Source organism: Limulus polyphemus, unplaced genomic scaffold (genome assembly GCF_000517525.1).
Source record: "Limulus polyphemus unplaced genomic scaffold, Limulus_polyphemus-2.1.2 Scaffold678, whole genome shotgun sequence".
NCBI lineage: Eukaryota > Metazoa > Arthropoda > Merostomata > Xiphosura > Limulidae > Limulus > Limulus polyphemus.
The window spans coordinates 141946-157364 of record NW_013666288.1 but is presented as its reverse complement, the minus strand read 5'-3'; the positions used below and the strand labels follow the sequence as shown (position 1 = coordinate 157364).

General features: G+C 34.6%; 1 protein-coding gene across 1 annotated transcript in view; it reads left to right on the top strand.

The window, feature by feature from the left end:
• Window positions 1–11068, top strand: part of LOC106459898 (NHL repeat-containing protein 2-like) — an 81156-nt gene extending 70088 nt beyond the window's left edge. Inside the window, exons 9-11 of the mRNA XM_022386476.1 lie at window positions 2061–2270; window positions 8731–8959; window positions 10276–11068. Of these exons, the coding sequence (XP_022242184.1) occupies window positions 2061–2270; window positions 8731–8959; window positions 10276–10523 (687 nt within the window). The 3' untranslated portion in view covers window positions 10524–11068. The remainder of the gene's footprint in view (window positions 1–2060; window positions 2271–8730; window positions 8960–10275) is intronic.
• The last annotated feature ends 4351 nt before the right edge of the window (window positions 11069–15419 follow it).

Here is a 15419-nt window from a genome sequence, read left to right as displayed (position 1 = left end):
TTTTTTAAGTGGAAAAGATATGTATTCAGCATAATGAAAATATTCTTGCTTATTGTAAAAATTTCTCATATTAAAATATTACAAAATATTCACCGTAAAAGCAAAAACATTGTTGTAAGAGTCACCAAGTTTGGGTTTATGACTTATTTCAGGCTTAAAATAAAAAGCTTCCAATTTATTTTTTGGAAGACATTTCCATTGATACTAAAATAGATTGGAGGAATTTTTTGGTGATGCTTGAACTGGAGCATGCCACTTAATTTGGGCATGCAGGCTATTAGCGTGAAGCACCATTCTTAAAAAAGTAGCATTTTTATCAGAATATTGATATAAGTGTGTTATTGTATGAGCTAACTATGGGCATGCAGATTTTAGTGGGAAACGGTAATCTTGAAAGCATTATATTGTTATCAGAATATTGTTTTACACGTGCTACTTGGTTCAGTTAATATTACAAAATTTTTATGCATGAAATATAGTACACTAAGCAAATTAAATACCATGTTTGTGATCTAAATCATTAAACCTGAAAGAAAAAATCTGTTTGAATGTAGTTGTTCAATTAAAGAACTTTAAATAAATTAAATACCATATTGTAGTCTAAGATACTTTAAACTTGAAAAAAAGGCAGTTCCTCTCTTAGACGTAATTGTTTTTAAATTTTGCTAAACAAATTAAATGAAATGTTTTTGCTGAAATATGAATCCTTTGGTATGTAGAATATAGAATCTGAAAAAAAGGCCATCCTGTCGAAAATATAGTTTTAAGATAAACATTTTAGTTTAGTTGTAATAAAAGACTAAGAATATGAAACACATAAATGTATATCTGTGGAACTGGTTATCTTTAAATCTTAACAATAATCTGAAAAAGTAATAATATAAACTCTCCAAAATATCAGTGCATGTATGTATTTTAGCAATAGTATAAATTTTATTGAACTTATAAATTAATGCTCTACTAATTAACACAAATACCAAACATTGTTGGTAGTGCAACTGACATGCACAACCAGTTGGCTATGTAACATTCACATATAATTATCTACATAACTGTCTTGTTCCACTACTAATGTAACACTGCAGAATATTCATCTACTAATGTTTTAACTCATGCAATTAATAATATAACTGACACATTGATCACCAGTATAAGTGATGCATTCACAACTAAGATATCCACCCACAAATTCAGATGATACATGCGTTCACTAATATAACTTATACATCCATTGGAACTACTGTAAATATCTATGTATAGTGTGCACTTTTTCCAAAATTTTTGGGCTCAAATACGAAGTATTAACTACACGAAGGAACAGTATTTTTCAGGTGAAATTTTCAGTCCGAATGCTGCCTCGGCATATCTTATATTCTGACGTAATCATCGTTTGTCACTGTTGGGTTACTGGAAGTCAAAGAAATAACAACATGGTAGAGGAATAAAAAAAAAGTCTGATCTTCTGATATTTGTCTTTTAGGCTTCAATTCGTATAAGTATAATGGGTTCATTTTGTCAACCATAAGAACTGCATCATTTATATGCTGGTATTTATTTGCTGACAATGGCCAGTTAAAATTTAATTGCACTAAACCTTTTGATTTTTGGAGTTTTTGCACTGGGTCATAAGATGATTTTGATATCCTATACTACAATACGTTCACATTAACAGTCCCTCTCATATGCTTTATGTACAGGGCATTGTTTAATAACACGTATTTAGAAATTACAGGTGATCATAAATTTAGCCATTGTTTGCTCATTATGTATTATGGTTAATTAGTTGGTATTCACTCACACATGCACGTACAGTTACTAATCAACATAACAATATAACCACTCTCTACACAAAGGCCAATCAGCTATTAGAATTGCTCTGCATACTATACATGAGTATAATGATTTTTTCTAGTATGTGAGGGAAGAAAATATACTCGGCACCATATACGTGGTTGCACTATACGTGGATATTTAATATAATAGCACTTAAGAGTTGTAATTAAAGTATATAGTTAGTAGTATGATGCAGGTACTCAGTTTACAGTTGTTTTTGTTTCTAGGTGAAAGTCATTAACCCATCAGCTAAGACATGCACTACACTTGTTGGAATGGGAAAAGCAGGCTATAATTCTAGATTTAGATTTAATGAGGCAGAGTTTAATGAACCTGGAGGCATTTGTGTTACAGATAGAGGAGAAACACTTCTAGTGGCTGATACAAACAATCATGTCATAAAGGTCATAAATTTAGTTGATGACACTGTTTCTGAGGTAAGAGATATGTCAACCAACTTGTGTACCATTTTTTTATTCATAATATCATTATAAGATTTCTACATGTTTCCTATACAGTACTTGTTTCCTCTCACAAGATTAGCTATTTTCGTTCAGGGCTGCGTCTTATAATCAAACTTTTCTCTAAGTATGCCACAAGCCTTGTGCTTCCGCCTTGTTGGAATTACCATATTCCAATGTGTCTTCTCACGCAAATCATCATCCATCATCTTTTAACAAATAGTAGCATGACATGCTCATGTGATGGCAGTGCTCGTGTTCAGATGTTTCAAATTTTGCTCTTGTGTGCTCATCGTCAGTTTTATTGCTGAGGTGGTTTTCTACTCGTTTTTGCTTATACAGCTGACAAATTTATTTTCAGTTATTTTCCAGTCTTTATTTTATTTTATTTTGCATGTGGTATTAATTATCAAACATTTTGTTTGCTTTTGTATTTCCAATAAATTCTGAGGTTAATGTGACCACTTTGGGTTTCATACCTACTATGAACAATCTTTTGCCATTGCTGTGTGTGGGGGTGGCTGTCATTGGATTTATCATTACATGGGTCAAACACCTTCTCGTAATGTTGCATCATGAACAATCTGAACCTGTTTGTTCTGGTGAAGAATTGATAACCGTGTCTCCCTATACTGCACCTGCAGAATCAGCTAGGTCTGTTATGGCATTTTTGGCTATATTTCTCAGGTATGTGATAATTTATCCCTTTCCCCGGATATTAGAGTTCGTGCTGCACATTTTGCTTCCCAATTGGTTGAGGGTGCCAGCATGCTTTGGGTCTATTTTGCCTGTATGCAGGACACTCCCTGATTTTCTGGTGCATTCTCCCATGCCTTTGTTTTCCCTTATTTCCCTTCTACTGTATTTATCTACCATACATCTCCTTTCTGAGGCTATGCACTGAAATTCTGAGGGTTTTTCAAGGGACAGCCTCTCACATCTTAACTCCACTTTGGCTTGTTTGTTATCCTCGGCTCTCGCCTTCCACATGTAGTTTCTCCACTGTTGGGATCTTCTTTTCTTAGGTGGTATTTTTTACCATATCCCAGGCACTTTGGAATTATGAGTGCTATTCCTGCATCAACACTTTTACCCTTTTCTTCTAGGGTTACTTGTTGGTTGGTCACAACAAGCCCCTATTCCTGTTCGCCATCTTAGTCCTTTCAGTCTTTACCTGTTCCTTCTTCCAGGAGTTCTGTATCATGTCATTTTCTTCGACGTAGATCGGCAGGATGTGGTCAGTACCAGTGATTACTTGGGGAGTTCCGGTCCAGTGGGAGCTTGATTGCGCGACTTTGTTCTCCTTTTGTTATATATTTTGTTGCAGATCACTTGGTTATTAGGGTTCTTTCAGATGGACTTGCCCTCCAATCCCTTACCTTCCCTCTGCCTCAGGATCTTATTACTTGCCACTGTTGGGCAGAGACTCTTTAAGACTTTCTGTTTTAACTGGCCTTTGAAACTGTGAATCATCTTTCTCCAGGTTTTATTCCTAGATGTTTGTTGTCCCCATAACAACTGGAGACTGGCAGTGTGTCACAGATTGTCCCGCCTCATTCCTTTTCTCCATCTCCCTCATTTTACCATGGAGTTGTGTCTCACTCTCAGGTTAGCTTTTTCTCCAGGTTTACAGATAGCCAAGATGGCTGTCACTACTGTTTTCATACATATAACGTTAGCTTGGATGTTGTGACCATATCTTTGACTTATTATTTGAGGGGAAATGTATCAGCTCTGCATACTACCCTTTGGGCTTGCTTTGGCCTCGTATGCTTTTGTTGAGTGATTTGAGCTTTTGCTCATTCGACTTTGTTCATTAGAGCTTTCAGTTCCATGCTCTTACTACTTCTTCTCTTACAGCTTGCAGGGTTCTATCACTTTTGGCGATGTGGTCTTCCAGGACTACCTTTATCCTCTTAGGTCGGGCACAAACGAGGGCTCTTTAGTGAGCTCTTCATGACAAATGACCTCTTGCATGGATTCCTTTGCAGGCTCTTATTACCCTTCCTCCTACCATAGCCAACGATCTGCATTGGTGATTGGACAGGTCAGAAGGTGCCATGCTTCTCCTTGTCTGGATTTACATTACAGTGGTTATTCAGTGGCTTTGCCTCCAGTAGGGTATTCCTCACATCAATGCATTTGCCACATCTTTCAACCACAAACTCTCTCTGTTTTGGTCTATGATCCATCATCTGCTTGCCCTGTCTTTCAATACTTTCAGTCAGGATTGGACTGATCATTTGCTATATGTTATCCTACTATTTGATTCCTACTCTGGGTGATTTAGATCATCCATACTTCATCGTGTCAGGTCCTTCTGATTGCTCCTTATTGGTTGGCTCTGTCATGATTTCCACACCTTCTCCAGTTCCACATTTCCCCTCTGCTACCCCTTCCCCTGTCTCCCTCCTTGCTTTGACAAACTCAGTCATCAGTGCTTCATCCCGTTCTTCATGTCTTTCTTCTTCACACTTGGTTTTTATTCGGTCCTTGGTGAGGAGATCAGGATTATCTTGAAGTGTAACCTCCCTTCTGGCCCATTCCATCGGCCCTTCCTCCATGGAAGTTTATTAGGATCAGTGAAATGTTTTCTGTCATTGGTCTCTGGGCTGGGTACTTGTGGCTGTTAGGCACTCTGTTACTTGTATCGCAGAATTCTTACTTTGCTTTTTCTATTGGGGTTCCTCTATCTCCTCGATTTCTGGTTATCGAGTGACCTTCTTTTCATTTCCCACCTTGTCCTCCACCTGATCCAGATAGCCTTCTATATCCTGTATGTACTCATCAGTGTTGTATTGCCCGCATGGCTTCCATCCGTGGTGCCCATTCCCACTTCTATATTGCATGGTTACTATCCTCTGTTTGTGATCTTTCTCCTCCCACCCTCACCAATTAGGTTCGACTTTTGTTTCAAATGGCTGATTCCTTTCTTACGTTGTCCTCCTGTACTTTGTTCCAGGTGTCTTCTCATCAAATTTGACTCTTTATCTTTTCTCTGGCATCTCATCTTCATCACCAATTAGAGGAAGTTCTTCAGTAGGGCATGTGGACTATACCATTTTTCCCAATTCAGTATGACTTTGACTGGATAAATTTATATTAATACTTTTCCTTTCAAGGGCCCTTGATTGATTTCTCACTTTATGGATCCCACTCTGTGGTAAGTGATGCCTGACCAGGTATTCTCTAACTCTAAATCTGCACTGTCAGCCTTGTTGTATTCTGCTCTTTCATTCATGGCTTCACTCACTGTTGAGATAGGGTGTTCCACAAGATCACTTGATGGTTAATTACCTTGCAGTAAGTTGCTTTGTAAACATGCCTGTTTCTGGACCCTACCACCCATGGATTACATGGGTAAAGCAGAAGGAGATTGCTGCACATCCCTGCCATGCCTCAAGTGAATAACTCAATATGGTCTGATTTTTAAAGAAGGTTTCATGGTCACCCATTGCACTGTCTCCGGGGGTGATGTTCTTCCACACTCTCCATCGCATTGTCACCCTCTTTTCCTCAAATGGAGTATGGGATTCCTTTCCAGTTCCAAGTTCCTGGGGTGGTTGACCATGAAGGCATCCTCCTGAATGCAATCCACAAGGGAAAGGTTTGAACCATTCAGTTGAGAGTAGGGCAGTGGTGTTCTGCTGGTGTAAATGCGATGTGTACTCCAGAGAAGTTGAGCCATTGCCTTGCTGGTTGACATGGCCTCCTGATGACATTTAAACACCAACACTGGAGTTGAGCCATCACCTTCACAGAGGATGTGGCCTCCTACTAACATTTACACAACCATTGGAGTTGAGCCGTCACCTTCACAGAGGACGTGGCCTCCTACTAACATTTACATAACATCTGGAGTTGAGCCATCGCCTTCACAGAGGATTTGGCCCCTACTACCATTTACACAACCACTGAAGTCTAGCCATTGCCTTCAAAGAGGACATGGCCCCCTACTAACATTTACACAACCATTGGAATTGAACCATTGCCTTTGCAGAGGATGTGGTCCCCTACTAATATTTACACAACCATTGGAATTGATCCATCACCTTCATTGAGGATGTAGCCTCCTACTAACATTTACACAACATTTGGAGTTGAGCCGTCACCTTCTGGTTGACATGGCCTCCCGCTTTTTTTACACAACATCTGGAGTCAAACCATCACCTTCTGGTTGACGTGGCCTCCCGCTTTCTTTTAAATAAACACTGGAGTTGAGCCATCACAATTGCACTTCACCCCCTTGATTGGAAGACCTTGTCCTACTTTTGTGTGTAAGTCGGTTCCTAGCGTAGAGGTTTTGTATTAGAATCACAAATCAACATAAGTCCTCACCTGAGTATGGGTTTGATATCTTCCTCACCCAATTGCTCTGTCCATGTCTTTGGTCACAGTAGGAGTATGTGGAATAGTTTGGTGCTATTCTCGACTATTCCTCTATTATTATAGGGATATTATTGTTTGTGGAGGGTGCCAACCTGTGCCATAATTGGGGGATTGATTACATGCGATAGACAATACTGGATGTCAATTCCTGGATCAATACATTGATGATGATCCTTGTTGCATACCCAGATATTGGTGTGAGTCTTATTCCCCCAATTCTTGGTTTGAGGTGAAGATAGTATGATCCTCATTTTACCGTCAGCAAGGAGGTTTTGTATGTAGTTGATTTACCAAGTACGGTCCACTGTGCCCTAGCCATTCTACACCTCACAATTTCCACCCTTATGCATTACACAATCTACACATGGACATAGAGTATACCTGGTACAGAAGTGGTGCAGTTCTCCCCTTCTTATCTTCAGATCTATATCTCACATTGTCAGTGGTATCCTTTGGATATTTTCGTGGGTACTTCTTTCATTCCCTTGCACCAGTCCCTCCCCCTTTTTAATGTTGGATTCTAGCTAATCTTGTGACAGAAGGTAAGAACCTTATCGGAAATTATAATTTTCCTATACTGAAAATGTATTTCCAATAGGTACTTACCACCGCTAACAATTAACACCCTTCCTCCCCACTTCTCTGGTGCTCATACCTTCTGCCAAGCTTCGAAGTGATAGTTCGGTAGAGGAGTGTAAAGTCACATGCATCATATGAGCATGTCATGCTACTATTGGATAAGAGATGATGCATGATGATTTGCATTTACTATATTCCAACAATTGGGGAAATACATTTTCAGTATAGGAAAATTATACCTTTAATATTTCCATTTTAAGCAAGAAAGTTTATATTTTAAAGAGAATAATTCTTCTGCAGAGTAATTATCAAACTTGCTTTTTGTTTTTAACACTTTAATTATAGAAAAAGTTCATAGATGATCTTAAAGGTTAAAGCTGGAGATTTCTCATAGCCAATTTAGCATATGCACTAGTTTAACTTACCATTTAGGCTTTTTACTGCTTAGTAGTTGTACATTTTATACAAAATATGTGACAGAATAAAACTTAAAAATGAAAGTCTATTCAGTTGTATTTCATCGGTTAAGTCTAAATTTAAGAGATACAATACAATAACTACTTTAGTTTATTGTGGCACTTGAAATTGATTGTTGCATGTCTCTTGATGGTGGTTAATTTAAATGTTTCTGCATGTTTTACAATACATAAACACTTACCTATAAATTTTAGATATGAATTTTTTTTTCACGTTCTGACCAAGGGTTAAAGTTGGTAACTTTGAATGTTATATTTTTGTTCAAAAACATAAATTTAAATGTATTTAAAAACTATATCTTTTACTAAATATAAATGAACTTTGTCCAGAACTTTTTAATATTTTTGTTTCTTAAGTTCTGGGTCCCAGTACCTGAATCTTTGACAGGTGAGTTTTTGTATGTATTATTAGACATAAAAGCTCACCTATCAAAAGCTTGTGAAATAGAAGATGAAAAACATGGTGAAAGTTCACTGCAGTATTTATTTAATAATTTCATTCTATGTTATGAGTTTAAAAGATTATTTAGATTTTATCTTTTGATTTTTCCAAGGAATGTACCAAACCCACTCACTTAATCTTTGTTCTGTGTTATCAGTATCATAGCTAGTATAACTGGATAATAGTGTTAACTAATTCCCATGCTTTCAGGATGCATTTCAAACTCATTAGCTAAAGAAGCATCCATCAGAAGATGCTGGTTTTAGGTGTAATTTCATTTATTTTATTGCAAAAAACTTTGCCAAGATTTGGGCTCTGTTATAATTTTTAAATCAGTGTTTTATTTTCCACTTGATACAAATGAATGTTTTAAGCATTGGGACATTTTTTATTTTTTTCTACTAACTTTCAGATTTTTCATAATTATGTCTAACTGATAATACTCCTGGGCTTGTTATATGACAAAACAACTTTAGATATACCTCTTTTACATCATTTTAACATTAAAATGATTGAATTATTTTTATAAGCCTTTTATTTTCTGTTTTAGCATCCAGTTTTGATTGTTTCTGATGAAACAGACAGTTGTGAGCACCTAAAGTTACAAGATAACTTCACTTTTACCAGTTCATCTTTTTGGGACACTGCATGTATTATACATATTCCAACTGTAGAGATGAAGCAAGGTGGAGTTCTGATACTCATGTTGGATATTCATCTAGCTTCTGGAGTGTTTATTAATGATGAAGCTCCAAACAAATGGCAACTTAATTTTTCAGGTATTTTAATTGGCACAGCATGTAACATTACAAGAGAATGTTAAAATAATTTTTCAAAGGCTTACTAATATTATCTTACAGATGAAAAACTAAGACTAACTTTATGGGGTCACTTTATGTATAGAGGTGAGTATAAATACTAGCAAATTAAGAATTAATTAAAATAATTTTGACAGTTTTGTACATAAAATATCATGGACTAGCAATATTAGGTTTGAATACCTACAGTGGGCAGAGCACAGATAGCCCATTATGTAGTTTTGCACCAAACAATCAAGGTTTGAAGTTCATGGTTCTCATCCTGTTGCTGCAAAAACCTGTTTCATATTTTGGGACTATGGGTGTGCTATAAGAGTGATGGTTAAATCCCACTACATGTGTGAATATGTATGCAGTTGGACACAAGTAGCCTAAGGGTTAGCAGTGTGTGCTGTTGACTAGCTGCCTTCTCACTAATAAATCATTCAAAATTAGGGATGCCCATGCAGGTACCCCTCATGCAACTTTATCCAAAATCTGTAGAAGACAAATATTTCAACATTATGAGTACAGCCCAAAGCGAACAATAGGTTTTGTTTTAAAATTAAAGCTTATTATTGTGATTGCTAAATTGTGAATTTGAATTCCAATCTCTTGAAACACTAATAATAGCATTGAAATAATGCACATATAATTTTGATAAGAATATAAACAGATAAATTTTCTGAATGCTGTGTTACAATAGTAAGTATTAAAAATTGAGATGGTTAGTTGATTATAGTTGGATCTTTTGTTTTATTCGGTATGGTATGATGTTATACATTTATATGTAGAAAATTTCATCTCATTAATGAAGTTTTTTATTTTACATTACTCATCAGATCTCATTTTGTTTATGTTGCAAATTTTAGATATTCATCTTCTTTGACTGGAGTAGCTATTTTGTTCACTTATCTGTGTCTAGCTTTTAAGATAAAATAGTCATTTTATTGTAGATACTCAAAGGGAAGAAATGTGAAGTTAATTTCTTATTGTGCCATGCAGATAATGAAATGAAAGTATTGGCCCATTTAACTTCAGTAAAGATGAAAAGTGATATTTAAAATATACATTAGTGCAATGCAAAAAACCTTAAAGTTTGGTATTTGGTAGACTAATGAACTTGACGTTCTCAATCTAATAGTTACTATGTATTTTCATTGTTACAACCCACAAATTTCATGTTAATGTTTATATGATATATTTTTAGACAGAACCAACAACAACTATATGTAACAGTTTTTAGCAATATGTATGTCTATCATATGCTGTAACTAGTTTGAAATTTTTCAAAACAGATTCATCAAAATTGACAGCACTTCAAATGAATGCTGATATTAATATTCCTATCCAGTTATCAGTGCCTGTAGAGCCTAGAACTATATCTCCTGTTAAAGTTGACGTTGATGTTGAAGTTCATTTGTTTCTGTGCAAGAAGGAACGTGGTGTATGTTACACAAAAATTGTTCTGTTCAAAGTGGTCATTGTCATTTGTAAAACAGGTCAGCTCGAAGCGAGTCTCAATTTGAAATGTTTGGTAGAATAAATGTTGAACATGTGTAAGAAGATAAAAAGAAAAAGTTTTCACATTCAACTTTAGTTGTGGAGACAGCAAATTCAAAGTTTATAAGATATATGTGTATATGTATTCTCAGATTTTGATAGATATTGTCCCTAACTCTTAGATTGGAAAGTAAATATTTAGTGGATTTCATGTAATCAACTTACAACTAACAATATATAAAAGAACAGTGGTGAGGGTATGGTTGGTACATCACGATAAAGAAACAAGTAATGAGACATCAACATGACAGATGTCATTGTTAGTACAATATGATTGCATATCCAGGCACCATATATCAATATAATAGATGCCATTGTTGGTACAACATAATCATATAACCAGGTGTCACATACCAATGTAACAGATGCCATGATTGGTATATTATGGTCACAGAACTAGGTATCACACATCAACATTACATATACCATTGGCAATGGATTCATGATGGGGAAAATGAAGTCTAATAATAAAGATGAAGGCAGTTGACCAAACATGAAATATTTTAGTTACAAAGTTTGAATGTTTTGGAATACTCTTATTTCATCTTCAGTGAAATCTGAAAATAGTGTTACAAAGATATTTATTAACTACAACTATAGTATCATATGGTATGATGTTATACATTTATATGGAGAACATTTCATCTCTTTAATGAAGTTTTTTATTTTACATTACTTATCAACATTCTTAAAAAATTTCATTTTGTTTATGTTGCAAATTTTAGATATTCATCTTCCTTGACTGGAGTAGCTATTTTGTTCACTTATCTGTGTCTAGATTTTAAGATGAAATTGTCATTTCTTTGTAGATACTTTGTAGGGTTTAAGTAGTGGATGGTTGGTTCTGTTTGATACTCCTAAATCTTCACAGATTCTAGTTTTCAAGTGGCATTTTGTTTTGCCGTGTAACTGACTTTACAATCACTACACAAGCCATGAACGTAGAGTTTTTAGAAGTTTAGGTAGTTGATCTATATCTTGAAATAAGTGTTAAATGAGGAGGCTAGGTCTGTAGATTAGTCTAAGCTGAATTTGAGAGTAGATAAGAAGTTTTTTTATTAAAGAGGAGAGTTGTTTTTTAATTTGTAAGGATTGTGAACCCATAAAAGGAAGGGAGGTAATGAGGGGAATTTGGAGATGGTGTGCACATTGGCTGGTGGTTGGAATTTGTTTTTTAGAAACTTGCATGTAATATTTGTTAGCAAATCAATTGGATAGCCATTATTTAACAGGTGTTTGTGCAGAAGTGTATTTTCTCCAGGTAAAATATAATAATTCAGGCAAAGATTAAAAATTATGTTTAACAGTGACATGATTAGATTACATTTGAAGAAGTTGGGGATAAAACTACTAAAATTGGTATAAAGGCCTGTAAAAGTACTTTTATGATAAAAATTGAAAAGTGTTTACCTTCATTGGTAATCCTGACATCTAGGAATGGTAAAGAATCATTTTCTTCACAGGGATAGCAGCAGAGTGAAGCCTCTTTGAAGCTGAACAGCTTTTACACTCTGAAATGTAATCAGAGCCTATTGTAATCAGGAAACTATGTTATTAAAAGATCATATACATCAACCAAGTTATTCATGAAGCAATACTTTGGCTCATGAAATGTAATAAACAGAATTGAGACTCAAGATCTCAGGCTTCCATAATTCTTTATTCTAAATCCAGATGGATAAAATAATTATCAACAAATTCTTGTAATAATTTTATATTGTTATATTATTCATATTTGTATTTCTGTGTAGATTCAGCTATGAAAAAAGTTGATATTTTATAGGTAAAAATTAGCTAACTGTGGAAGCATCACATGGGCCTGAAATTCACTTTTGCAAAAGATTTCCAATGTAATTTTACATATTCTTAAAAAACTCAACTACCACTAGGCACTACAAAAATAATGGAATTATGCTGTAGATTTATATTAAAATACTATTAGATCTAGTCCAGGATTTTCAGGTTAGGCTGTATTACTGGCATTAAGACCTTACAGGCTTACTAAGCATGCAGTTAGGTAAGCCTCCTTAGTACCTAACCTTATCATGCTTATGATAACATTGTTGTTAATGTTAACTTTAGACTGTTTAGTTTTAGAACTTACAACTAAGTTATATTGTTATTAGCTAAGTCACTCACAAGTTTTGGCTTATTACAGACAAAAATAAAGTGAATATATATCTAGATTGAGTTTGATTACTTTCGTGACTGTGTACGAGAATTACTTTGAATGGATAATCACTAAATTGGCACATAAGTTGTGCATAAAACACTTACGAAAGTCATGCATGTTCAACAACAACACATGTCCATGATGTGATGCATACTTCAGTTGAGAAAACTGCCAATCAACTATATTATTAATACATACATGCTGGTCTACAATATCTCCAAGTTTTTCCGAAGTTGCATATCGTTAAATGTTTGTCTGAATGTTTCAAAGTAAGCATATGTTTATAGTAGCCAATTGTCCAATAGTTTTGAGTATTGAAATTAAAAAGTCAGATTTTTCATTTTAGCATTTTCACTTTTCTAAGTTGTGGACATTCCATCCTGAGACTGAACTCTGCCTTCGAATTTGGATGTGAACTTGATATTGGGGTGTTGAGAATTAAGGTAAGAATGGAATTTAGAGACGTGACTTGATTGTTGTAACAGCATTCATTGTAACATAGAAAACTATTGGCTATCATTTGGCCCAGTAGGTATCCCATGGAAAAGAAGTTCCAAGAATTATTATTTGTGAAACTAAGATACTGCTCAATATTATAAGGAAAGAGAGGACCCATGATTAAATTCAAAGTTTCATCAAGGGGAATATTAGCATAGAGAGATTCAATATCCAAGCTGGCCATAGCATATTGATTAGCAGAGGGAAGTTTATAGATTTCAGAAGCAAAGGTAAAAAAAAGTTGATAATAATAACTTCGTTCAAGGTGAGGAGTTTAAGAATAGGAATAATAAAGTTGGAGAGGTTGTAATTGCAGAAGCCTACAGCTTAGAGAATAGGATGGAGAGGGTATCCAGTTCTGTGAATTTTGGGCCATAAAGAATACTGGGTTTAGTGCTTCATGGAGCAATTTGTTAAAGTCATTTCAGAAATAATATTTCGACTTTTAAGGGTCTCGGGAAAATGTAGGATCTTATCTTCTCCCCCAAAAGTTTTGGATAACAAATTGCAACATTAAGCATCCTTTATGTGATGTCATTTTAACATCTACTGACTTGACTGAAAGACAAAAATTATTATTTAGTGGTGCAAGTGGTTAAAACAGGTGACCCTTCAGCAGGTTTTGGGGATATCAGTTATTTCATACCATTACCTTTGGCTGGCTTAGTGACAATAATAATTGTTTTTTGACAGTTTTAAGAGCTTGTGAGCTATGTTTGTAGTTTGGTTGTGCACTGTATTGTTGTTTGGCTTAGTGAACTATGGAAAGGAAGGGTTCTGTAAGTCTTTTTAAAATTATAAGTGCAATTAGCATAGTTGAGTTTGAAAGCTGGAATGCTAAAAGTAAATTCTTTGATTACAGCTGTTTATAAATATCATTGAGTTGAAGATCACTCAGATTAAATATTACATTATCAGGATTAAAACCTGAGGAGGAAAGTGAATAAAGTTATAGTTTTTGAAGTTTTCTATTTTGGACTTTATCCTGTCTGGTTATAAGATCTTATGGATTTAAGCACGTCAAATGGACAAAAGCAATATACAAAACGTACTTTTAACAATCTTGGTTTTGGCATTCTAGGTCAGATAGATGTTGTCGGTAGTGCTTATGTTTCAGTTTAAGTTCTTTCTCTAGAAATTAGCGTTGGCAGGTGGTGTATGCAGCTGTTCTGGAGTTTGGAATGGAAGAAAGATAGTGTTAGTTTATGTTATCTACATTCTGTAAGAAACTGGATATCAAGGGTTGTTTTTTTAGTTCTTAAAACAATCTTTTCATGCCATCTGAAATGTCATGGGGTGTTTGTCCCATACCATCTGGTTATAACACTGACGATGGATTCATGATGGGGAAAATGAAGTCTAATAATAAAGATGAAGATGGTTGACAAAACACAAAACATATTATTTACAAGGTTCTAACATTTTGATATACACTTATTCCATCTTCAGTGAAATCTGTAATCTTTAGTTTTTGTTTTATTCTTCCATTTACTACTTTACTTAATAAATAAATAAACTGTTGATTAATGATACTATAGATGTAGTTATTAAATATCTTTATAACACTATTTTAAGATTCCTCTGAAGAGATAAGTGCATTTCGAAATGTTTGTGCCATGTAAATAAAATGTTTTGTGTTTGATAGATGTAATTTTTAGTACAGAACAGTGATATAAGCAAATGTCACAAACCAACATGACATGCCGTGAGTGGTAAAATGTGGTCATAAAACCAGTTATCACACATAGAGCTGGGCGATGTTAGTGAAATTTGAACATTACTGTTTAGTGAATCACTGATGTTGAGAAGACTATGCAGCTATAGTTTATTTTGTTTTTTCTTTAAATATGCAGTAATACCCCTTTGATTTGTTTAAATTGAATAAATTTATAATCATATAACAAAAACATGTTTTACTATCAATGATAATGGTAATAATGTTTTTATTTAAGACGTATCATGATTATTATTTGGAAATCATTAAGTAGCCAGTTACCACATTTATGTACATTGTGTGAATATCATAAACATAAAAGTAATATTCAATAAATAAGGATTTAACTCATCAGAATATTCTACCATCACTTATTGTAATCACTAACCCTGATCTCTAGGATTATAAATTTTCCCTTCAAAACCATAAACTAATGCCCACTAAAACACTATTTACTGTGATCTGAATAACCTAAGTCTTGCTCTATCCAATCA